A 26783-nucleotide genomic window follows, 5' to 3' on the forward strand; every position below is an offset into this window, starting at 1 on the left:
ATATATATATATATATATATATATATATATATATATATATATATATAAGTTTACCAAGGGACTGAATTAGTTACAGACCATTAGCTGATCAGTATTTCTGAAAATACAGTTGCATAGCCACTTACATTGTGTTAGGTGGTAAAATTAATACAGAGCTCACAGGAAGCATGAAAGACGATGTGTGAGAATTACATGCAAATACTTCATCTCTACATACGCGACTCGAGCACCTGCTGATAGGATGTCTGACAGCGTCCTGGCACCAACTTCTACAGTGACTCTGAAGAATGGCTCTCCTAGGATGCTGTGCGCTGTCCCTGAAAGGTGGATTTGCTAGATGCTCTGTAGTCCAGCAGGCAAGCTGGCTCTTGTCTCAGGCACAGTTCTCCTGCTCACGTCTGTTTCTGTCCTGCTTTCTTCTGAATCATTTATTCTAGGTTCTCTCACTCCACTGGAGTCTCCCGTCTTCTCATCCTGACCTCTGCTGGTCCTTGGACACCGACTTTTGACCTAAGCAAACTCAGAGTCTGTGTGCTTCTTGGCTAACTGTGTGGCCTCTCTGTAACTGTCCATCCACCAAGCTCAGTGCACGAGGAGCCCATGGTGGCCCATCAGCACATCCTATCAGGCTTATTGCTTTAACCACCATCTCCAAACTACTCCTTTTTCAAATGGCATTAACAAACAATTAAGCTCACTGTGTGGAGGCTGTCTGTTAAGGGTCTTTACATTCATTAATTTATCCAGTCTATATTCCCACCCCCAATTCTGTGAATTAGATTTTAGTTCCTGTCTTGCAGACAGGCAGCATGAAGTCACAGTGCTGGTGAGTGAAAGGATTAAGGACTGGAAATATCAGTGGACCCCCACAGCCTGCTTTTAAAACTACCACCCACAGCTTAAACCAGACCATCTCTTGACTACAGCACACAACAGCTACTTCTTTTGCTACTACCTTTTCCATCCTTCTGTCAGCTTTCCACATGCAGGCAACATTAAGAGCACTGGCCGCTCTTCTAGAACACCCGTGGTCAGTTCCTAGCACCTCCAAACAGCTGCCTGAACTCTAGCCCTAGGAGATCTGACATCCTCTCTGGCCTCCGTGGCCACACACACGACATACACACATGAATTCACATGGAACTGGAGAGATGGCTCAGAGGTTAAGAGCACCGGCTGCTCTTCCAGAGGTCCTGAGTTCAATTCCCAGCAACCACATGGTGGCTCACAACCATCTATAGTGAGATCTGGTGCCCTATTTTGGCATGCAGGTCTACATGCAGGCAGAATACTGTATAAATAGTGAATAAATGAATCTTTAAAAAAGTTAGCACATAGATGTGTATTTGTATATGTATATAATGTAACACTACTAAGCAATGCATTGTACTAGTCCATTGTTGGGGTAGCTATTAAGATCACTGGCCACTCTTCCAGAGAACCTGGGTTCAGTTTCCAATACTCCTGGCCCAGGGCATCTGATGCCCTCTTCTGGTTCCTGTGAGCACCAAGTACACATGTGCTGTGCAGACATACATGTAGATAAAACAGACATGTACATAAAATAAGTTAATATTTTAAAGAAGCTCATTATCCCATGTATGTGAAATTCTAGATAATGTAAGCTAGTGTATACAGTCAGAGAGTTGATGAGCGCTTACTTATTTTTTATTTAAGCTTTTAAATGATTTTATTTCTGTATGTGGAGGTGGGAGAGCAGAGAGCAGGCATTCATGGACCACATGGAGCACATGCAAAGTCGAAGGGCAGCTTGCAAGAGTCAGTTATCTCTTTCTACGACGTGGGTCCTAGGGATTTGCTCTGCTTATGTAATACATGCTATTAATAGTTCATTTTTTTAAGCTTTCTTTATTTGGAACTTCATGAAAAGTACAAAGCCTTCTATAACTTGTGTTCCTCACTTATTTTTTGAAAGACCTATTCATGTAGTTTTAGATAACCATGCTATCCATTTTCTCTCTTGCATGTTACTGTATGCACTGTATATATAATCTATAAATATGTAAATAGTACATAGTTAACTTGCTCACTCTTCAGTTGAACTATTTTCAACTTTATCATTATTCATGTCATAAGCATGCTTCTTAATCTACTTTGAGGCTTGTGAGCAAAGTTTTCTTGAGTTAAATTGGTGTGAAGTCATCATATAGAATGTCGAATTACTCTGTTGGTCAAACTGTGATTTTTGCCATTCAGGCAAACAAAAATCTCATGTTAGATTCTTAATTTTACATTTATCTAATTACTGGTGTTTCTGTAAATAATGTAGCACTGATATAGTTATTAATGACTTTGAACATCTCATACATTTATTTCCTTCTGTGAAACATTTGTTTCTGGTTTCTTCAGTTCTCTTTCAGATTGTTTATCTATGGTCTTTTGTTGGTTAGATGTAATGTAAATATGCCATCTTGAGTTGCATCCAGGTGGGCGACACAGTGAACTGGTCTGTTTCCTTGAATGACAGCAGCCACTACTCACTGTGGCCAGTTGCCATAGAAATGCAGACCCCATGTGTCCGTGTCTTCCAATTAAAAAAAAAAAAAAGGGATTTAGGTGGAGGAACCCCTCCACCACCATTACCACCACCACATTTCTCCCCGGGTTTTCCAGTTGCTCTTTATCAAGCTGTGAACAAAACGTCTGAGAAAGAGCCCAAGAAACCCTCATTGTTTAAGGGTGGACAAAAGCAAATTCAGAGATATAAGAGACAAGCCAGAGAATCTTGCCATGCAGTCATCCCCCTTACCCATGGTAGAAAGAAGATATTAGATATATTGTCAGACACATGAGTACTGGTGCTCCAAGTCACTAGACTTTTGGTTCAGAAGACCAGTAGAGTTTTTAGTGACTGTGTCCAAGCCAGACTCTTTGGGGAGTCCCTTTACACCCCTGGCTTTATGTTCCAAGACTATTACAGGCTATCTTTCCTGCTGTCTGCTTCACATAGCGGAGCCTTGAGCCTGGGCAACAGATTCAAGAAAATAGGTTAGGAATGGCTGTTCCAGGGCTTGTCCGGTGCTGTGTTCATTAGGAATGGTGTCTACCTGATGGATACTTCAGCACTACTGACGTGGAGCCTTAAGGTGAAATTTGGGGGTATTGACTTAACTGAGTGTGCTCCCTGAAAAGACAGCTCCTAGTATTTATGCATCCACCTTTCGGGGCTGGGATGGCAAGGTCAGGTCTTTGTGGTCAAGGCCCATGCAGGAATGAGTGAAGTAACAGATGTGTCCTTTTGTCTGTTTGCTAGCTGAGTGTGTACGGAAACTCCAGTTGGCACTTTGACGAAGTACGAAAGCAGTGTTATTTTCACCAGTTTTTGAAAGAGCAACCAGATTTAAATTTCCGAAATCCTGCTGTTCAAGAAGAAATAAAGGTGAGTGAGGACAACCACATAGGCTTCTCCATTAGTGGGAACCTAAGTGGCTATTTGAGCTGCTCTGTGTTGAGTGAAAGTCTGTGTGTCACTAAATTCTTAGGTTAAGGTGTCAAATATAAAGGCAAATATTGATCTAACCCCGAATAATGTAAACAACAAGGGACTTAAGCTGGAGGTACTCCTTGGCCTGAGGCAGTTGGCTGGTGTGGGTTGCTGGGTGAGAACACAGGCTTTGGGAGCTGGTTCCTGCATGTGTGGTGGGCCTCTGGTGAATTGTTTGCCTTTTTCTGATCTCAGACGCTCAACCTATGAAACACAGGTGGTGATACTGTGTTTATTCACAAGATGGGATGAGATAACCCATGCATAGTACTTCCATATTCCCTCACTAAATGCGGCTCTATTATTGCTTGCTCTGAGCCAGGCTCTGCCCTGAACATTGACACTACCAGGGGGACAATGACATAACTGCATGCGTGACACTTGAGGTGATTCTGGAGGCTTTCTTAGGGAAAGGGATGTTGGCATACCAGGGTGAGTTTGCTCTTCCATGGGGGAGGAGGGCGTGTAAAAGACACTGCTCAGTAAAGGAGCTGAAGGGAAAAATGGGGCCAAGAGAATGAGAGTTCTAGCTAGAGAGAAAGACAGACAGAGAGGGACACAGAGACAGACAGACAGAGAGGGACAGAGACACAGAAAGACAGAGACCCAGCCAAAGAGAAACAGATATGAGAAAGAGGTAAAAATCCCAAGTTCAAATATGAATTTGAAATGAGAGGAAAAATCTCAAGTTCAGAGAAAGACAGAGATAAAGATAGAGCAAAGAGAGATGAGAGAGAGAAACACAGACAGACAGAAGTAAAAATCCCAAGTTTAGGGCTAGAGAGATAGCTCAAAGGTTAAGAGCATGGCTATTCTTCCAAAGGTCCTGAGTTGAATTCTCAGTTACCACATGGTGGCTAATAACCATCTATCGTGAGATCTGGTATGCAGGCACAATGTTGTATAAATAATAAATAAATCTTTTTTTTTTAAATCCCAAGTTCAGAGAGAGAGACAGAGAGGTGAGAGGGGTAAAAATCCCAAGTCCAGTTTTAAATTTCAGATAATGAATAATGCATTTGTTGGTTACTTGATATTAAGATTTAACTCTCTGTCCTGCATGTTAACTTGTAGCCTCTCTTGTGAGCTGGTGAGACCAAAGGGTGATGGGCAGGGAGCCAGATCTAAGAGATGTGGGCTAGTCAGATTTGCAGGGCACATGCCAAGTCACTGAGGTTCCTCTGTGGCCCTAGGACGGGGAGGTTCCCATTGCCACCATTGCGGACTCCCCCTGGAAGGCTCCTTACTCTCAGCTGGAGGTAGAGCTGTGTTCCCACTCTCCATATGCTGTGGGTGGAGCACATGGGAATTGTGGGGAGTTGGGTATGCTTGGAGGGAGCAGGTGGGAAGAGACAGGACAGGACAATTCTAGTCAAGAATCAGCTATCCATAGAAGCTTTGCTTTATTTCTAGGCTTTTAATTCTGTTCCATTCTCCTATATCTCGGTTTCTATGTTGGGTCCACTGTCTGGTGAGTTTTGTAGTAAGTTTTGAAATCAAGAAGTGTGATTCTGCCAGGTGTGGTGATGCTCCACTTTTAATCCCAGTGCTAAGGAGGCAGAGGCAGGAGTGAGTTTGAGGTCATCCTGGTCTAGCCAGGACTATAAAGTGAGACCCTGTCTAATAAACAAAGGAACAAACAAACAAGCATTAGTCCAGGTTTGGTTTGGGCATTGCTTGAGTATACTGAGTCCTTTGCATTACCATATAAATTTTTACAGCAGCATCTCAATCTGTGCAAAAAGGTCTGCTGGCATTTTAATAAAGACTATATCAAATCTGTAGCTCATTTTGAAGAATATTGGTATCTTCATATTGAATATTCTAATCTATAAACATGGTATGCCTTTCTATTTATTTAAATGTTCTTCAATTTATTTCCTCACTTCTGGTTTTTTCCTCCCTTCCTCCCTCCCTCCCTTCCTTCCTCCTTTCTTTTCTTTCTTTCTTTCTTTCTTTCTTTCTTTCTTTCTTTCTTTCTTTCTTTCTTTCTTTCTTTCTCTTTCTTCCTTCTTCCCTTCCTTTTTATCTTCCTCTGTCCCCCAGTCTCTCTCTCTCCTCTTTCTTAATACTTTTTAGCTTTTCTCACTCTAGACAAGTCCTTTACCAACCACTGAACTACATCTCCATCCTCAGCATTCTGTATTTCCTTTTAGATATTTATTCCTGTGGACTCTTTAAGCTTAAGACCATTTTCACATGTGTGAAGTTTCAATGTCTTGCTTAGGAGTTTGTTCTAGAAGCAAACTTCTTGGGTCAGAGAACACCTATCTCAGTTAGGTTCATAGTAAGTAGTTTTAGTCAGCATACTAAAAGGGTTAGTTTTAATCTTAGTGTTATGGACTCTCTTCTATTGCCAATACATCCCTTGTCCTTGCCCATACTTATTGTCATTTACTGTATGACAAGTAATTTACCTAGCTCTGTTGAAGCTCATAAGCTACTGTAGAGAAGGAGCCTTCGGGAGGTGAACTGCTACTTTTTGAGAGACATGCATAAGGATTCAAACCTAGGTTTGGAGGCTTGAGTTCAGCATTCTGACCAAAGCCCAGGTCCTATTTTGGGGTGCCATTTCTTTCTGTATGCTTCTCTTTACTTGCAGTTTTCAGTTAGAAACTCATAAATATGTCAGCCAGTCGGTTTACCAGGTGGTGGACTCTCCTTCATCCTACGTCACTATCTTGGAGTGACAGTGATGAATGTTTGCAGATGTTTAAACAAGTACTACCTATTTTGACACAATGTGTTGTTGGATATATTAATGATTCTTTGACTAACTTGGCAGTTATCTTGCACTCATCCAGGCAGTGGGATCTGTGACTAGAATTCTTACAAACTAGTCCCTTAGAATGAAAGCCTGCCTGTCTGGGTCATTACTACTTTATCCAGAGGTTAAACATTATTTTGAAGGCAAGTCAAGATTCACTATTAGGAGTAAATATGAAATGTGGAGAGGCTGAGAAGTGGGGCTCCCGGAATGGACCTTTCTCAGAAGAGCGTTTCCAACGCCCTCCTGCTCCCCCTACCCGCAGCACCTATCTGTGCAGGGTTGCTGAGCAGGTTAATCATTTGCAGCTTAGGTGGTTAGCAGTGAGGAGGTATCTGAATGGATTTCTGTTCACATAGCAATTTGAACCTCTGGAGCCTGGACCTGCTCTCCTCTGGGTGCTACCAGCTTTCAGCTGTCGCCCCATAGCAGACTGGCACACAGAGGTCTTTGAGCATGGGCTATCCCCCAGCCTGTCCCCCACCCCCACCCATGCCAACCTGGTGGCTTTTATTCCCAGTGGCTGTCAGGACTTGGCTTGTGGCCTGAACTCAGGGCCTGAATGCCTCCATTTGGAGGAGTTAGAAGGTCCCAGAGGAGCTGGGGACTTACATTAGATAGTAGTATTTTGTAAACTTCCAATAACTCTGGATTCTACTTGTCTTCTAAACCGACCTTCTCCCCCCTTTTGATGGATGAGGAAACAGCAGGGTACAGTTGAACCAGTGGAATACCAAGGATGTTTAGCAAAAGGCTCCTGGCTGCCTTACTTCTATCTGGATTCAGAAGGATCTTGGAGCAGAAATATGGGAAGGCTGAGCCCTACTGTGAAGACTCCTTGGATGGAAAGGTTCTTAGTAGCTGGGCATGAGAAGCTGAGAGGCATTCCCAGCTCAGCATCAGAACCCATAGCTAAGTGTGGACTCTGCTCTGCCCTTGGTGAGCACAGGACTGCTGGAGATAAGCATTTCAATTCAAAATACAGTTCTCTCACTGCCTGCTCTAAATGCCAGCCCCATGGCTTATCAATGATAATTGCATAATATTGCACTCATGTGTGCCAGGTGCTTCATTTTCCTCATGCAGTCAGCTCTGTGTGTGGCATGTTGACTGAAGGCCAGGAGATGGTGGGTAGAAGACACGTGGTAGAGCTGTGAAGGTGTTTGAGTTCCAGAGGAGAGGTAGACAACAGGACAGAAAACACAACAAAGTATGGTGTGTGTCATGACAGAAGGAAGAGGGCAAATAGATACCCAGGTTGGACATGGCGCAGGAAGGTTGGGGCAGGGGGTCACAAGAAGGCAGCGATGCTCAGTGGTTGGGCTGCAATGAGCCAAGTGAAGAGGCACTGGGGTTTCAAGCACAGGGAAAGCATGAATCCTATATGAGTGGGATGTGATATACATGGAAGGGCATGTGACTCAACAAAACTAAGGGACCCAAGGGTCAAGTTAGGAGCAGTCCCCAAAAGTCCTGGCAAGAACCCCAGTCTAAACGTTTTCAGAGAGGAAAATGATTGTTGATTCCCATTTTTATACATCAGTCTGTTATTAGAGAAGGAGTAGGAGGAGGGCAGCTTTAGAGGCAGAATTCGGAGTGCAGCAATATGGAAAGGAATTCTGGTAGACTTGGGCCTACAGGAGTGACTGGGGGCGGCCAGAGAGCTCACCAGGCTGTAGAGAGGAATCTAGGGTTTCCTGAGGTGGGAGGGTGTTGCTACCGTGTTCTGAATTGAAAAGAGGGAGGGTGTGTTGTTTGTGCAGCATCGGGGATCCCCGGGAGCTGCCCAGGTGTCCAGTGGATACTTTGGTTTATAAGTACACAGTGCCAGGGCAAGATGTGCTCTAGAGATAATGCAGTGTTTGCTGACATAGGGATAGTGTCTCCAGAGCTCAAGCAGATCACGGTGACAGAAGCAGGCCAGCTGAGGTGAACAAGGATGTTGATCATCTTAACATGGGAGTGAGGGCTATGTTGGCACATCCTTCAATTAAAAAGAAAAAAAAAAGTGCCATTTGGTGGTGTCACGCCTCTAATCCCCACACTCTGGAGGCAGAAGCAGTCAAATCTCTGAGTTCAAGGCCAGCCTGGTCTACAGAGCAAATTCTAGGACAGTCGGGGCTACACAGAGAAACTTTGTCTCAAAAAAACAACAAAAGGGGGGTACTAATGAGGTGACTCAGCAGGTAAAAATACTTGCCAGCAAACTCAACCGCTTGAGGACCTGTGTAAGGATGAAAAGCCAGAACCGACTCCACAGATTTTCCTTTGACCTACACTCCCATGCTGTGCCGCGCACTTGCCTTCCACATAATAACAAACAGTTAAAATGTAAAGAATGGAGCCAGACAGAGCAAACAGGTAAGGGTTGCAAATGGCCCCAAGTCCAGCCCCGCCCTTCCTAAGTTTATGACCTTGGCCCAGGCATTCCATCTCCCTCAGCCTGTTTCCTTGTTCATAAAATAGGAACAATAATTGTGCACTGCTTAGGATTTCAAGGGTAAGTCTCTGTAAAGCATTTAGAACAGTAGCATTATATGTATATATATTTGTTTTTAATGATAGTCATAATAGGATATAGTCAGAAAATAAATAATCTGTCTCAAAGATGGAACCTCTTAGAGGTCTGTAGAAGGAACCACAAACCACTTTTAATCCCAGCACTACTCAGAAAGACAGAGACAGGTGGATCTTTGTGAGTTCCAGGCCAGCCTGCTCTACAAAGTGAGTCAAGGGCAGCCAAGGCTACACAGAGAAACCCTGTCTTGAAAAACAAACAACAACAACAACAAAGAGCTAAATAGAGACTGGTCACCAGATTTCACACTGCAGAGACCAAGAGTGGATTTACAGACTGCAGGGTTGATGGGCTGCTAGGAAATCCCCCTCTGCTCTCTCAGAGCTCCTAAAGGTGGGTGCTCTTCTAATGATGAAGGTCTAGCGGAGTCTCATAGGTTCTGTAGTACAGATAGCTGTACTGTAGAGCCACTGGGCTCTGGAACCTTGAGCTTCCCCTTCTTCTTGCCCCCTGAAAAATCAACCAAGCTTTTCTCCCATATTTCTGGGCAGCAGCAAGGAACTTTTCTTCTCTTGCCTGTAAGCAGAGAAGAAAAGTTTCCCTGCTTCCCCTGTACTTGTGAGAATCTATTTTGTCATCCCTTCCTGAGATAGATTCCTGAGACTGATGTCATTTTAAGGGGACATGCTGTATGTCATTAAATATAAGATATTTCTCCATGAGGCTGGAGAGATGGCTCAGTGGTTAAGAGCACTGGCTGCTATTCCAGAGATCCTGAGTTCAGTTCCCAGTAACCACATGGTGGCTCATAACCATCTGTCACTGTAGTCCCATGGGGTCTGGTACCTTCTTCTGGTGTGCAGATACACATGCAGACAAAACACCCACAGACATAAAATACGTAAATAAATCTTAGGAAAAAAAAAAGAGCAGAGCCACTGTGTTTCCCAATTTTGACTATGGTCCCACTTCAACCATTTTTTAAAACAAAACAAACAAACAAACAAACAAAAAGCCTTTAAGGTTAGCTAGGTGAGCCTGGGATACAGACCAAACCAACCAGCTAACTGACACTACAATGGCCCTACATGGGCCAGCCTCCTTGACTTGGGTGTCACAAATGTTGGCTCAATTTCTCAGAGTGTTGTTTTAGCAGAGAAAAGATTCCCAGTGGGAACCAGGACACTGTGGTATCATGACAGCCAGAGAAGAACCGAGGACACGGTGTACTGTTCCCAGAGTTCCCAAGTCTGGGTCACCCAGACCAGGTGGAATCAGGCGCTGTGCCCATTTCCACATGCAACATTGGAAGATTGGATATAAAGCGGCAAGAGCTTGATCCGGAGTGAGAGCTTGATCCGGAGTGAGAGGAGGCTAAGAATTAAGTTGAGAGAATAAGTAACACAAGCGAAGTACTTTTTAAGAGCAAACTTTGGAACTTGTGGGTGGAAACGTCAGCAGATCAAATGTCTCGGCAGAACTGGGTGTGTGGCTCGGTGGCTGAGCACTTTCCTAACATCCCTGGAGTCCTGGGCTTCCTTTCTGGCTCACAGAAATACCTCATGAGACAATGAACCTAAGTGTGAGGATCCCTCCAGGGTTCCAGGGCACTCATTTCACGTGCTGTATTTTTTAAGTTTAGTTTTCATTTTTGTCATGTCTCTATGTGTCTATATGTGGTGGATATGTGCACAGGAAGGCAGGCACCCCGGAGGCTGAGAGGCATTCAGATCAGTTTGGCGCTGGAGCTATAGGCAGCAGTGAGCCTTCTGACGTGGTGCCAGACACCCAACTCAGATTCTCGGCAAGAATCCTTTGTGCTCTTAACTGCTTAGCCACCTCTCCAGCTGGCATTTCTCACTCTTTAATGGAGGTTAATATTTAGCAACGCTGAGAGTCTGCAGTGAACGAGGAACTCATGAAGAAGGGAGGTAGCTTGACCCTGAAGAGTCCGCACTCACCTGCTTACTGTTGGCAGTAACTGACACTAACAGGATGCAGGATGATGATACCCTGTCAGACGTTGCTTGGGTGGCTTACAGATCCTGTGCTCTGACCTGACCAGTGTTCATGTTCGTGAGACGAAACACCACATGGGGTTGCACCTAGGTGGTGGGGCACCTGATGCTTGGGAAAACTGGGGGCTTCTTAGAAATGAAGAGTATAAAGGGGAGTATATAAATACGAGGAAGTGGAGGGGAGGAGGTTCCAGGGCAAGGGTAGAGCAGGCTTAAGTTTAGGCTTAGTCCTAGTGAGTTGGTCCACAATGGTCTGAGAACCCTTTCCACAAACCAGCAGCCTCCATGTGCCCAGCAGGTCTGGCATGTGTGGCATCTTTCTGTTGCGTTCCCCACCCCAGCACCGGCTCACCTCCTGCACCCCCAACTCTCTGTGCATCTCTGTGGTCTATAGAATCTATGCACGCACTGAGCTTCCTCATCGTTCTGACTCTGAGAAGCTTTGTCTGTTTTTGTCATCATTGTCTGGCCTGCCACACCGTCTTTGAGCCAGCCCCCCTTTCTCTTTCTATGGATTTGCCTATTGTGGACATTTTGTATAAAGGAAAATACTCGATATTTATTCTTTGTATTTAACAAAATGCTTCTAAGATTCATACGTGTCCCAGCATGCACTAGTACTTTCTCCTTTTCTGTGGGCAGGTAATATTTGTCCTATGATGGGTTTACTATCAGGTAGTTTCCACTTAAGAACCCTGTTACCATGAACATTCAAGTTTTTGTTTCGATACATGTCTTCATTTCTTTTGGGTATGTACCTAGGTGTGGAATTGCTAGTCATACATCAACTTTATGTTTAACCTTTTTAGTCAGATCACAGCGTTTCCTTCTTGAAATCTCCCAGGACTTTCCACCCACCCTTCCCAGTTCCAAGTTTTTCCGATTCACTGTAAAGCCAGCTATGACAAGTCCAGTTTCTCTGGATATGCTGTCCTTTTTTTTTTTTTTTAATTGCTCAGGGAACCTGACTGCATTTCCATAGCTGTTCTCTGCCTGGAATGCTCCATCACCAGACCCAGCGCCTGGTACCGAGAAAACCTGTTACGGGACGAGAACGTGAAGTTGTGTGTGTGATAATATGTGTCTTGTATGTGGAAGTGCCTCTCTTCTGATGGTCACTCTGCTAATATCCTGGCTATGGTTTGTAGTTGACGTAATCAAGGGTTTTGCCTCTTCATATTCAGGAAATAATACAGTTCTGGCTTGCGAAGGGTGTTGACGGCTTCAGTTTCAATGCAGTGAAATTTCTTTTGGAAGCGAAGGACCTGAGAAACGAAATCCAAGTAAACACATCCCAAATTCCGGTAAAGTGTCATTTTAAACTTTTTTTTTTCTTTGCCTTATCTGAAAATGTTATCAGACTGTTTTTTAAGTTTTGTTATTTAAAAAATTATGTATACATGTGTTTGTCTGTATGGGGGTCTGTGCAAGTGCCTACAGAAGCTAGAAGAGTGTGTTGGGTTTCCTTGGAGCTAACTGGATGGGGACTATGAATGAAGCATGTCCTCTGCAAGAGAGGGGTGAGCAGCTGTCACCCCTCAGGCCCTCTCCATCACCTCCAGCCTCTCTCCAGCCCCATGTCTCCTGTTTCAGTCTAAGATGCCAGTTACAAGGATGAACTACAGGAAGGACTTTGAAGTGTGTCCTTTATTTTTCTTTTTTTACATTTTTAATTAATTACTTAATTTTAAAATAATTTATTTACTTTACATCCTGATTGTAGCCACCTTCCTCATCTCCTTCAGGTCCCACTCTCCCTCCTTCTTCCCCCAACCTCCTTCTCTACACCATAGAAAGGGGGAGCCCTCCTCCCCTACCTTATGACCCTAGTCTATGAAGTCTCATCAGGACTGCCTGCATCCTCTTCTGTGGTTTGGCAAGGCTGCCCTGCCATGGGGAAGTGATCAAAGAGCGAGCAACAGAGTTCATGTCAGAGACAGTCCCTGCTCCCCTTACTAGAGAGCCCAAACGGAGACTGAGCTGCCATTGGCTACATCTGTGCAGGGGGTCTAGGTCCTCTCCATGAATGATCCTTGGTTGGTGTATCAGTGTCTGAAGGCCCCCCTGGACCCATATTTGTTGGCTTTGTATCAGTGTCTGAAGGCCCCCCTGGACCCATATTTGTTGGCTTTGTATCAGTGTCTGAAGGCCCCCCTGGACCCATATTTGTTGGCTTTGTTGGCCTCCTTGTGGAGTTCCTGTCCCTTTCAGGTCCTTTATACAATGGAATACTACTCAGTTATTAAAAACAAGAAAATCATGAAATTTGCAGGCAAATGGATAGAACTAGAAAAGATCATCTTGAATGAGATAACCCAGAACAGAAAGACATGCATGGTATATACTCATTTATAAGTGGTTATTAGCCTTATAATACAGGATAACCATACTAAAATCCACAGACTAAAGAAGCTAAATAACAGGGAGGCCTAGGGAGGATGCTCAATTCTCATTCAGAAGGGCAAACAGAATAGACACCAGAAGTGGTTGAAGAGAGGGAACAGGATGGGAACCTACCATAAATGTCCTCTGAAAGACCCCACCCAGTAGCGAATTGAAGCAGATGCTGAAACTCAGAGCCAAACTTTGCACAGAGTGCAGGAAGTCTTCTGGAAGTGTTTCTTTTCTAGTGCATACATCTGGGTGACTCTTGCACCTGGTTCTTTACAGAGCCAGGGGTCACTTGAGAATCCTTCCTCACTGACGATGTTGGGAACACAGTATGGACTGACAAAGGTCTACTGAATGAAGGGCAGTTTGCTCACTGAGAATTTTTTTTCTTTTTCATTTTACTTAAGTCAAAGGTAAAGGCATCAATTTCCTGGGACTTTTCTAGGTGGTCAAGGTCAACAGAAGGGAACTAGCACTGAGTGGTACCACATTTCATCATACAAACAAGAGAAGCTTCATGGCTTCTGTTTAGTGAGGAAATGTTTAGGATTCAGGATTACAGCGCTTGATAACAATCCCAGTTCAAGCCTACTTCATTTAAGAACCTGGGCTCTCTGGGGCCTACACTATTGGTCTCACCTCAACCCTTTCCCCCGAGACAGATGGAATGCACATGTTACCTTATTCCTCTGCTCGACCACTCTTCTCTAGTTACCCTAGTTCCTATGGTCAAGCAGACATTAGTTCCAACACATACTCAAAAATATTGGGATTGTATTGTGTGTCACAGGACAGAATGTTATATTGACCAAGTAAGCAGATTACATCGGCAGACAGCAGACTCAGCAATCTTAGCAGTGCAATCTAAAATTGTTATGCACAGTAGTTGCTCTTAATGAAGCCAAATGAGTAAAGTGAATTCCACAAGGATATTTTATTATTAAGCTTCTACCTTCTGTAGAAGCTAATTTATGCATTCTTATCACTTCATTAAATTACTCAACTAACTTCCTACTTAACTACTCCCCTACCTACCTACCCAATTAAAGAGCAGTTGATTATGAGATTAATGTCATTAAGGAAAGCTTATAATTAAGCCTCCTATTATTATTATTGCTGTTGTATGTGTGTTTTATACAGTGTTTTGCCTGCACGCCAGAAGAGGGCACTAGATCTCATTATAGATGGTTGTGAGCCACCATGTGGTTGCTGGGAATTGAACTCAGGACCTTTGGAAGAACAGCCAGTGTTCTTAACCTCTGAACCATCTCTCCAGTAATAATAATTACTATTATTATTAGTAATAATAATAATATTATTACTACTAATATTATTATAATATTTTTCTCACAACTTCTGGTAAGGCAGAAAAGTAATGACAACAGGCACTGTTAGCTAGTTTTCTCAAAGAGTACTACCTGCCTCTCAGAGAGGAAATCTTGAAGTTACCTTGATGATTGTAATGTGATGTCATAAAACATATGCCTGCGAAGTGACTCCAGGATCTGAAGAACACGCAGTTTTACGAAAACATCCAGGATTAAAAAGCACCCCCCTCCTGTCAAAGGCTTTCACTTTTATAGGTGACGTTCATCTATTCCATGAGAGCTCACAGACAGCAGGTTGGGCTGGGACTGCTTAGCCAGTCCAGTCCATCCCAGGCCTTTTGTCCTTCTGCGCCTTTTTGGAGCTCACATGGAGGTCATAGAGTAACCTTGTGGTTCTCTCTGTCCACCTTTATGTGAGTTCCAGGGATCAAGGTCAGGTCACTAGGCTTGCATGGCACTCTCTGAGCCGTGTCACTGCTCATTAAATTTAACCTGCATAGTTATAATTTACAATTTGGCTATGCTGGCAGTCTTGATTCTTCCAGTCCTGGGGAGCATAGGAATGCCTGTCAGAAACAACCACTGAAACCCTGAGAAGGCATAACAGTAACTATGAAGGATGGAGACACAAAGAAACAAAGCTAAATGTTGATATTTTGTAAACCAACACAGTATAGGAATATCTCCATCAGGAATATCTGAAGCCCTTAGGCAGTTATATTTAGGGGGATTTTGTTATGAAAGTTTTGGTATTTAATAAAATTTTATTTGTTAAAATGGGTGATGGAGAAACACTGTTCACTAGGTTTTTAAAAGTAACTTATTTTTGTGTGTATTGGTGTTTTTGCCTGCATGTATGTCGCTGTGAAGGTTTCTTGGAGTTACAGACAGTTGTGGGCTGCTATGTGGGTGACAGAAATTAAACCTGGGTCCTCTGGAAGGGCAGTCAGTGCTCCTAACCACTGAGCCATCTCTTCAGCCCGTTCACCAGATTTTTAAAGTTACCAATTTAAGAGCTCATGCAATATTAAGGATTGCGAGTTTCCATCACCCACAACTGCTTGTGTACCGAAGTTTCTTGGCAAATATCTCCTTAGTTCCAGCCATTTGATGAGACTGTCTGAACTTACATGGGGCCCTGGTGGGTGGTGAAATGGCACTAACCCTGCTGTTCATCTTTCCCAAGGACACGGTCACCCACTACTCGGAGCTTTACCACGACTTCACCATTACTCAAGTGGGAATGCATGACATTGTTCGGGACTTCCGGCAGACCATGAACCAGTACAGCAGAGAGCCTGGCAGATACCGGTAACCACAGGCCCAAGTCAGATTCTCAAAAAACTGGCATAACCATAATTGTGTTTTATTATTATTGGTGTTGGCATTGGTGGTGTTGGTGGTGGTGGTGATAGGGTGTGTGTGTGTCCATGATATGTGTGTAAGGGCATGCATGATTTGGAGCTCACACGGAGGTCATAGAGTGAGTAACCTTGTGGCTCTCTCTCTCCACCTTTATGTGAGTTCCAGGGATCAAATTCAGGTCACCAGGCTTGCTTGGCACTCCCTGAGCTATGTCACCACCTGCCCCTACAGTTTAAAAAAAAAAAAAATTTTAACCTACGTGATTATAATTTACAATCTGGCTATGTCTGGTTGTGAAAGTCTCTCATGTTGCTTCTTTGCTGATTTTCAGTTTGCTCTTTTTTAGAATGTTAAAGATGAAATTAATTTGAAAGAACATACTGGTTAAATGTTAGACGCAAGCTTTAAAATATTTCTACTAATCCTTTGGGAATTTCATACACTGTATGTTGCTTTTGTGTGTGTGTGTGTGTGTGTGTGTTTTGTACATGTGAGTGCAGGTGTCTTCATAGGCCAGAAGAAGGTGCTGATTCCCTGGAGGACGAGTTACTGTAGCTCTGTCACCTGGCATAGGTGTGGGGACCTGAGCTCGGATTCGGTTAAGAGTGGCACAGAGCCGTGACTGCAGAGCCGATTCCCTGGCCTGATGAACTGTTATGTTATCATTATTGCTGGGGCTGTGTTTCTTGAGTAGTGGACCCAAATGTTCAGCTGGCTTGTCCACAGCTCCCGGGGGTTAACACAGCTGTGAGATCTATCTGGTCTTAAAAATCTTGGATAAAGGATACTTACCTTGTGTTACTGAAATAGTTCAGCCAACAGAATCAGCAAGACAGCTAAAGACACTCGGCTTGGGGAAGGCAATGGACACACAGGGATTAACAGCAGAGGTAGGGGCTGAATTGACATGTTACGACACACCTTTAATCCCAGCATTCGGGAAGCAGAGGCAGGTGGAGTTCTGTGAGTTTGAGGCTAGCCTGGTCTACAAAGCAAGTTCCAGGACAGCCAGGGCTACACAGAGAAACCCTGTTTCAGAAACAAAACCAAAAACCCAAACCAAAACTATTGACTGTATTCTTCCATTAATGTGCCAGCTCAACCAGCAAAGGGCAGCACTGACGGGGCCTTTTCAGGTGATGTTATCGTCCTAAGTGTTCAGGGCGCACATCAATGGCAAGGGGAGGCCCTTACTTTATAAGAGCTATAGAGTGGAAATTCTAAGTGGGCTGATGGAACTCTAAAGAAGGTCTTCAAGACGCTAGAGCTTTAGTCAGGTGTTGAAGGTAGAGAGCAGCATCGATAGAGAAGCTAATTCTGCATTTGTGTGCTGCTTTCCCCTATCTAATGATGCATGTTGGCTCCCATACTGAACATGTTTTTATTAATTCTTTGAGAATTTTATACATGCATACAATGCTGTAATATATATGCACATACATAATTTTTATTATATTCACCTGCTTTCTTCCTCTTAACATCCTCCAGAGCTACTCTCCGTACCCCACCCCTCCCAACTTTATATCCTCTTTAAAAAAATAACCACTAAGTCCAACCCTAATAGGGTGCTCAGGCATGTGGGACCGGACCGTCCACTGCAGTGTGGTCAACCTACTAGGGACCACACCCTTAGAGAAAAGAAACTCTCCCCCTACCAGCCCATCAACTGTCCGTGGCCCTGCAGCGAGGGGTAGGAGGGCTCGTGATAATGAACCAGTCCTTTCCCCTCCGTGCCGGAACGCTGGCGGGCTTGATCCTGTGCAGGTGAGCACAGCTGCCGGGCGTCTGTCAGTGCAGCCGTCACATCCAGATGGTGCTGTTTCACCTCAGTCCTCTGCGACTTCTGGCCTTTCCAGTCTCTCCATCCGCTCTTCCGTGATGCTCCCTGAGCCTTGCAGAGAGGGGTGATACAGATGTCCCTGTGTGGCTGGACCTCCACGGACACCAATTCTCTGTACTTTGACCTGTTTGTGTGTTCACTGCCCCTGTGCAAAGGAGCTAAGCTCTGCTGAGGTCTGAGGCTGCGCTGGTCTGTGAGCGGCCCCACATGTTATTCAGGCCATGCTCTGGAGTCAGCAAAGTTTGCCACCTTTTCCAGGTTCATGGGGACGGAAGCCTCAGCCGAGAGCATCGAGAGAACCATGATGTACTACGGCTTGCCATTCGTCCAGGAAGCGGATTTTCCTTTCAACAGTTACTTCACCACACTAAACACCCTCTCTGGGCACACTGTATATGAAGGTATCGCATCCTGGATGAAAAACATGCCAGAAGGAAAATGGCCCAATTGGATGGTAAGCCCTCATGCAAGGCACACAGCTGTACTTCTAGACAGTCACCTCTAAAATGATGGCCACCTTGTCCCTCAGTGACCTTACTCAGTGTTACATCTGCCCTAGCTTCTGACCAGGCTTGTCTTAGCCCAGATTTATTGCTGTGACAAAACACCATCATAGGCATACTTAAAAATCTTATATTTACCCTTATCATTTTCTCCCTACTCTACTTCACTCCAACTTCTTATCTCACAACAGCAACCAGGAGCAGCAAGGGGGAAGCAGGAGCAGCCTTGTTCTTTCTCAGAGCTTCCCAACACTCTCTGGGCTCTGGCATTTATTCTTTCTCCAGAGTCCCAGATTTAAACTCTGCAGCTGGCAAAGAGCTCCTCTCAGAGCCCGCACAAAGCAAATAGTCTGCTGCTGTGGACCATCTGAATCAGTCCCACATCCCACACCTGGGACCAAAACAAAAACATGTTTATATCCACAACACACCATGACCAAAAAGCAAGTTGGAGAGGAAAGTGTTTATTTGGTTACAATTCCAAATTGCTGTTCATTATTGAAGGAAGTCAGGACAGGAATTCACCTGGAGGCAGGAGCTGACGCAGAGGCTGTGGAGGGGAGTGCTTACTGGCTTGTCTATCATGGCTTGCTCAGCCTGCTTTCTTATAGAACCCAGGACCACGTGCCCAGGGATGGCTCCACCCACAATGGGCTGGGCCCTCCCCATCAATCACTAAGTAAGAAAATATCCTATAGGCTTGCCTGATCTTAGGGAGACATTTTCTCATTTGACTTTAGCTTGTGTCAGGTTGACAGGAAACTAGGCAGCACAGGGTTCTTATTATGGAGGGAGGACATTATCCACTCAACTAAATCAATACTTAATGAGTATTTATCTATGCTTAGAATTTCACTAAGTTTGGTTAGGGCTGGCTATCAAACCATAATTCCAACCCACTTTCCACAGTTTATGATCCCAGTACAAATAGGTTTCCAGTGTGAAGGCTACAAGCCAGGGTGATGTTTGTTGCATAGAGTATCATGGAAGCGGCATTTAAAGCCCGGAGAATCCGGAAGGCTCTCCCCCATCTACACATGGCCTGCCGCTGCTAGGCTGTGGAACAGTGGAGGGTTTCTCTGTACTGAGACTAGTGAGTTAGTGTGTCTAAACACAGGAGGGGCACATTACAGAGGTGACACAGAAGATAAACCTCGGTGCAGAGCTCTTCAGCGAGCGGAGCCTGCAGATGTGGAAGTTGCCCCCGAGGTCAGTGAGCGGGGGCTGAGTTTGAAGGAATGGGGCGGGACTGCCTACTGTAGCAGTTTACTGAGCTTTACTACCACTGCCTTAGAGACATGCCCTTCCACTCGCTCCATCTACATTCCCTCTTCACTACGAAGTTCATCTTCTTCGTTTCTTGGGGTTCTTTGTTTGTTTGTTTGGTTTTTGTCAGGGTTTCTCTGTATAGTCCTGGTTGCCCTGGAACTTGCACTGTAGACCAGGCTGACTTTGAACTCGGAAATCTGCCTGCCTCTGCCTCCCTAGTGCAGGGATTAAGCGTGTGTGCCGACACCACCACCTGGCTAGAAATTAACCTTATCTTTGTATTATACACTCAAGTATTTTAAAACGTTTTGACATTTGTAATAACACAGTAGAAACACAAACATTGCTTGGGTCTATAGTTTTTTTCTGTATGTCATTATTCTGTAGCCTATTCTTTTTTTGTTTTAAAAATTGTCATACATTTTCATCTTAAAAGTGAAGACCCAGCTAGCCATGGTGCACACGCCTGTGATCCCAGCACTCTGGGGCCAGAAGCAGGTAGAGCTCTGTGAATTCAAGGCTAGCCTGGTCTGCATAGAGACTTCAGGCCAGCCAAGGTTGCATAGTGAGACTCTCTCACAAAATAAAATAAAGAAGATCCACAATATCCTGGACTGTCTAGTGTCATCATCTTCCACTGTTCATGTTCTGCCAGTAGAAGGGTCTTTGGTACAGAATTGTTCCCTCTTGGAAGGGCGTCTTCTGAGGGACCTGCCTGAACTCTCAGCTCCCCGCCCCCCACTTCCTGTCGGGTCACCCCTGCAGGCCCCTAAACTTCCTCTATTGCTGAAATGACCTTGGGTTTGAGTCTTCTTCCACTTCCCGAGAACAAGAGCTGTAGGAGTGCAGCGTCATGCCTTCTTTTCCGCGGTGCCCTGATGGAATGCAGAGCTCCTGCGCTTGCCGCCGCTGCTCTGGCTCCGATTTTCAAGCACCCTCGCTGTGCTTTCATCCTGTTGAGATTTCTTTCATGCACATGGGGTGCATGACATGTCTCACAGGTCTCAGAGCCGTCACTCGTTTTCTTCATTTTTCTCTTTCCTATTCTCAGTTCAGACAAACTCAGCCGACCTGATTTCAAGCCTTCTTTTGCTTCCTCTTGCAGTTCAAACCTGTCAAGCTCTCTTAAGGAAACTTCAACTTCCATGATTGTACTTTTCAACTCCAAGATTCTTACTTGGTTCTTTTCATTATTATCCATATTTTGATGTGTGAGGCATGATTCTTTTTGTTTGTTTTATTTTGTTTTTCGAGTTAGGGTTTCTTTGTGTAGCCTGGGCTGTTCTGGACTTGCTTTGCAGACCAGGCTGGTCTCAAACTCACAGAAATCCACCTGCCTCTGCCTCCCTGAATGCTAGGATTACAGGTGTGTGCCACTGTACCCAGCTGAGGCATGATTCTTATGCTTGCAATTCTTCAGATAGAGCTTAAGTTCTCTGAACAGATATACAACTGCTTTAGAGACCTTGTCTAGTAAGCCTAAATGTTTTTATATCATTTATAAATTTTACATATAAAACTAATCATAACACTCTATATATTACAAGACAGGGTTTCTCTGTGTATCCCTGGCTGTCCTGGAACTCACTCTGTAGGCCATGCTGACCTCTAACTAACAGAGATCCACCTTCCTCTGTGATTAAAGGCACAGACCACTATGGCCAGCTTAGTTTAGTTTCTCTTAATCTCAGCGACATTTTCCATCACCTTTCCCATATTTACATTATGGCTATATTTTTGTTACTTTGCATGTCTTTTACTTTTTTTTTTTTGTGGCAACTTGGGTGTTGTAGGTAGTACAATGGGGTAATTCTAAAAATCATAGTTTTCTTTCACAGTGTTTGTTGTCTTGTTCTTTAGTCACTTTCTTAGATGAGTTCCAAAAAGTCTATGTTCTTGGTTTGGTGTGGCCAAGGAGATATCTGGAGGTTCTTTTTAAAAAAAGATTTTATTTTCTTCCTCCTTTTGAATTTTGTGTACGTATGTGGTCTGTTGTGGCTGTGAGCGTGGTGCCTGAGGAGGCCGGCAGAAGGTGTTTGATCCCATGGAGTTGAACTGACAGGTACACGTGAGTGGCCTGATGTGGGCCCTGGGAACCACATTCTGGTATTTGCTTTTAGCTGCAGATCTCCAGGCTTGGGGAGATCCCTCAGATGCCTTGAACTGGTGAGGGTCCCTGACATTGCTGAGGGGCTCTTTGTGTGTGGGCAAGCTCCCAGCAGCTGGCAGCCACCTTACAGCCCACCTTAGCCAGTCTTAAATCAGCTGGGATGAAAGCTAGAACCTTGTCACACACAGGAATGTTGGCAGGCCTCTCGTGGGTGTCTCGTTCCCCAGTTGTTTCCTTTGGTTCTTCTTCCGGGCCTTAGTTTAGCGTAAGTTGGTATAATGTCCAGGCCACGTGAAGGCAAAGTATTGTCACAAATGTTATGAGGAGTAGAGTTCTTGTTGTTTGCATAGTTAATCCTTAGTCAGATTAGATAAACACCCTAGTGAAATGAGCTTCAGTGGAGTTTACACAACAGCAGGTCCCGGATACTGCAGCATCCAGTGAACTTTAAATCCATCCATCGCTGCCCCTGGCTGTTAGGCTCTTGTTTAGTTGCTGTTTGTGGGGTTGTTGAGCATATCATGGCCTTGAAGAGAGGGTAATTAGGGAAAGTTAAATGCTCGAGCTATGAAGCTCACTGTTTTTGCTGAATAAGTTAATCAGTAGATTTGCCACTGCCTAGTTAATTTTACATGTTCTGAAAAATACAGAGTTTTAGTTTTTGCAAACATTTTCCTTGTTTGGGAGTTTTGTTTTTTGTTTTTAAACATTGATTTATTTTGTCTGTAGAGCTGGAATTGGAACCCAGGGCCTCATGGATGCTGGGCATATTGTTCTGAACCGAATCCCCAGCCTTTAGGAGATGTTTTGAGATCTTTACTATGTCAGTTGGTTGTGCCTAAGATGTCACAGCTTTGACGACATTGTTTTAGCAGGCACAGAAAGCATTTTGACAGTTTCTAGTGTTGTAGGTTGCTGGCATTGTTCTTGGTCTGTGAGATCAAGGTGATCCGTGTCCACTGCTTTGAACTACTCAGGGAAAGATTTTCTGCTTTGAACTCTGAAAAGGAAGAATTTACTCTGTGACCAGATGACTTGAGAAATCAGTCTGCAGAATTGCTAATGGCACTGAAAAGAAGTCAACAGATGACTGAATGTTCTGGCCATAAAACTAGAAAACTGATTATAGTGATCCACAAAGATACAATTATGGGGGTTACCTTAGCACAGCTAATGGAAGAGAAAGAGGAAGTCCAAAGCCAAAGGCTGCTTGTCCATCACAGTGTAAATCAAATACTGCCCTTTCTCAAAGCCTCCACTTCTCATCTGTGAAATAGACACAGTCCTTGGCACAGGGCTGTGAGGGTAAGTTACAACACAGGTGTGAAAGTATTTAAGCAGCAAAGTGCTACGCTCAGTGTCTGTCCACTGGATCCGGCTGAGGTGCTGTGGGAAGAAGAGTTGCTGCAAATATTCTAATCTGTAACTGGAACACTTACCATATGGAAATCATGTACAATTAGAGAATGTGTCAGGAGACTTCTTACACTGTGCCCTTTCTTTTATTTATTTATTTGGAGACAGAATCTCGTTATGTAGCCAACAACGATCCCAAATTCATGACCTCTCCACCTAAGCTACCTCCTAAGCACAAGTATGCACCTATGAGCACAAGTAACCGTGCCCAGTTATGTAAATTTCTTTGTAAGAACTAACTTGCCTTTTGTCTGTGTGTGTGTGCATGCACGTGCTATCTCACAGCATATGCACAAACAGACCTTGAGTAACCTTGGGTGTTGCTCCTTAGGATGTGCCCATCTTGGTTTTGGAGGAGGTCTCTCTCTGGGATATGGACTCCCCAGTTAGGCTGGGTTGTCTGGCCAGTGCCCCAGGGATCTGCCTGCCTCCTCCATATCGCCAGTGATGGCATTACTAGGGTGTAATGCCATCTTTCTTTTTACATGGGTGCTGGGGATCAAATTCAGGTTTTTACATGTCTGCAGCACACAGTTTACTACCCCAGCTTTCTCCCCAAGCTCCCAATATCTTGCTAGAGATTGGTTTTGGATAGTTTGAATGTCAAAAAAAGAAAGACACATTAGAGGTGTCCATCTGCTTTTCTACCTTGTTCTCATTTTATGTATTGGAATTTTCAAGACAAGGTTTCTCAGTGTAGCCTTGGCTGTCCTGGACTCACTGTGTAGACTAGGCTGGCCTCGAACTCACAGATATCAGCCTCTGCTCCCAAGTGCTGGGATGACAGGCGTGCACTGCCACCACCACATCAACTTTGTTCTCTTACCTTTTCGTTTTGTTTTTCAAGACAAGGTTTCTCAAGCATGTGCCTTGGTGCACACAGGAAAACTTTGTGGAGTCAGTTTTCTCCTTCTACTTTTAAATGGGATCCAGAGAGTGAAGTCAGGTCACTAGGCTTGCTAGGCAAGCCCTTCTACCCACTGAGCCATCTCAAGGCCCTTGCCTTAGTATTATGGAAAAAACCAAACAAACTTGTTTCCTTTGCTGTTGGTATTTATTATTCTTGTGTGGGAAACATGAATATGGATCCTTTAAACTTCCTCTGAATTGCAGTACCATTTGCAAGGAGCACGCTGAGAACTCACCACTGCTTTGTGGTCTTTCTTTGGGTTACTGCTGTGATGAAACTACACTGTGAACACCATTCCCAAAGCAATTTGGGGAGTGATCATCAAGGGGAGTCAGGGCAGGAACTCAAGCATGGTAACTCTCTCACAAGATTTTGTGTAGAGGTGTGCTCATAAAATTATCTGCCTTTCAGACTGGCGGGCCAGAGAGTCCCCGGCTGACTTCTCGCCTGGGGAACCGGTATGCCAACACCATGAACATGCTTCTGTTCACGCTCCCGGGAACACCCATAACTTACTATGGAGAAGAAATAGGGATGGGAGATATTTTCATCACGAATTTCAATGAAAGCTATGATATTGTAAGTACGATACAGTTTTTAGCTGTGGGCCATGACTACACTGCCAGACAATTTATTACTGCTATTCAATGAGTACTGAACAGTCATGGTCACTTTTTTTTCCCACTGTTGCCAGTGAGGGTTTATCAGCTTTCTTGGTGGTTGAGCTCATTAAAATGCCACCTGCTAAGGCACACAAGTGAGTTCTTAGACAGATCCAAGGAGCCTGCAGATTCTGAGGCACACTGAAATTTGAAGACCAGTGGCTTACTTTGGATATTATTGACTGCCCTCTTCCTTAAATAGTTAGGGACTTACTTACCTCTGGTTTTAACCGCTAGTTATGTGAGCACAGCACTGCCTTGTCCTGTACCCCTGTGTGGCTTTGCTTTGTTCTTGTTTGAGGTTATGGTTCCACGGTTGAGTTGCTGGGTAGACAACATCCTGACCTTTTAAAAGTGCAGTTCACTTTCCCTTGTGTGACAGACAGTTTCCTTAACATTTTGTTAATTTAAACTTTCTACCAGCGGCTCACCGTGTGTGGGTATTCACACTCAGTGAAGGATCAGGGTGGATACGGAAGTAGGCACAAGTCAGGTGAGCAGAGTCTGGCAGGGTTCCTGACTCTGCTATCAGTTTATCAGAGCAGGATGAGGTGACAGGATTTGCTAGTGATCAGGGTGGATACAGAAGTAGGCACAAGTCAGGTGAGCAGAGTCTGGCAGGGTTCCTGACTCTGCTATCAGTTTATCAGAGCAGGATGAGGTGACAGGATTTGCTAGTGAAAATCTCTTTTTTATTTTCTGAAAAAAACAGCAGATTCTAAGCACATGAAAGTTCAGTTTGTAAGTGTATTCCTATCTGAAATGATTATTCGCTATTTTCAAACTGAAAGCATGAAGCTGAGTTATCTGTGTACATTAAGGCTTTTTCATCACAAAGTCCACGGTATGCTTACATCAGTTCAGAACTGAAGGGGCAGTTGGGAAGTGGCCAGGAAGGGCCCAGATGGTTTTCTTGTATGACTTGATATAACCTGATCACTTTGTTTTTGGTTTTTCAACATAGAATACTCTTCTCTCAAAGTCACCAATGCAATGGGACAATAGTTCAAATGCTGGGTTTACTGAAGGCAACTATACCTGGCTACCCACAAATTCTGATTACCATACTGTGAATGTGGATGTAAGTATTGATGAGAATGTTTCACTGACTCTAGAATAAGGAATGAGTGTCTACCTGAATTACTAACATCCTGAGCATGTGGGAAACCTTAACTAAGACATTAAAATCCATCACACACTAGTCTTGTAATTTTCCATTTGTAAGGAGTTTGGAAACCATGTTTTTGGTGAAATATGACTTGTTACACTAGTGCCCCAAAAGAAAATCATTCACAGCATTTAGTTCTTCACTGAAATGTCTTGCCTGTGAGCACTCCATTATGATGGTAATTCTACAGATGTCTTTCTAGCAAGCCTACCTTCCCTTTCTCTGTAATTTATTTTACAGTCGTCACTAAGTTTTAAGGGATTAGAAGGTCCCTTTCAAAATGCCAGGGGTGGCAACTTCAGATCAATTGGTCTAACAGAAGTCTCTTTAAAAAAAAAAAAAAAAGGAGATATCTGGGCTCAAGAGATGTCTCAGTGGTTAAAAGCACTGTCTATTCTTCCAGAGGTCCTGAGTTCAATTCCCAGTAACCACATGGTGGCTCACAACCATTTATACTGGGGTCTGATACCCTCTTCTGGCATGCAGGTGTACATGCAGATAAAGCACTCATATATACACACATCTATAAATCTTTTAAAAAAGACCCCCCAACCCAAAAAGAAAAAAGAATCACTAAACAAAAGAATAAGATGATTATAAATAAAAGATAAAATGAGGTTTCAGTAGGATGTTGAAACAAGGTAGTCACATATACGAATGGGTGAATTCATATTTAAAGATACAAATATTCAGATTAGATAAGACAAAATCCAGATATGAGAGACAGCTAAAAGAAACTATCATAGGCAACTGTAATGGAAAGAAAGCTTTCAATTTAGAGATCAAAAGAATGTTTATACTTTTTGATCAGTAGTTTTACTCTTAGATATTTATATCTATGAATATCCATGTATGTGAATACAATAAATATGCAAAGCCTTTTCTATGGCACTGTTTGCAAGAACAGAAGTGCTAGAAATGACTTCTGTGTCTATCCAACAGAAAGCCAATTCAGTAGACATAGGACTAAGGATGTAGCTCCGAAGACAAAGAATGGCTGCACCAGTGAGAGA

At 43.9% G+C, this 26783-nt stretch overlaps 1 protein-coding gene across 1 annotated transcript in view; it reads left to right on the forward strand.

The window, feature by feature from the left end:
* The window catches only part of Slc3a1 (solute carrier family 3 member 1), a 35668-nt gene that overhangs the window by 6482 nt on the left and 2403 nt on the right, over positions 1-26783 (forward strand). Inside the window, exons 4-9 of the mRNA XM_055619112.1 lie at positions 3275-3400; positions 11993-12112; positions 15714-15838; positions 17991-18186; positions 24352-24519; positions 25567-25683. Coding sequence (XP_055475087.1) covers positions 3275-3400; positions 11993-12112; positions 15714-15838; positions 17991-18186; positions 24352-24519; positions 25567-25683 — 852 coding nt within the window. The remainder of the gene's footprint in view (positions 1-3274; positions 3401-11992; positions 12113-15713; positions 15839-17990; positions 18187-24351; positions 24520-25566; positions 25684-26783) is intronic.

The sequence above is a fragment of the Psammomys obesus genome, unplaced genomic scaffold (genome assembly GCF_907164565.1).
Source record: "Psammomys obesus unplaced genomic scaffold, mPsaObe1.curated_primary_1811, whole genome shotgun sequence".
Classification (NCBI taxonomy): domain Eukaryota; kingdom Metazoa; phylum Chordata; class Mammalia; order Rodentia; family Muridae; genus Psammomys; species Psammomys obesus.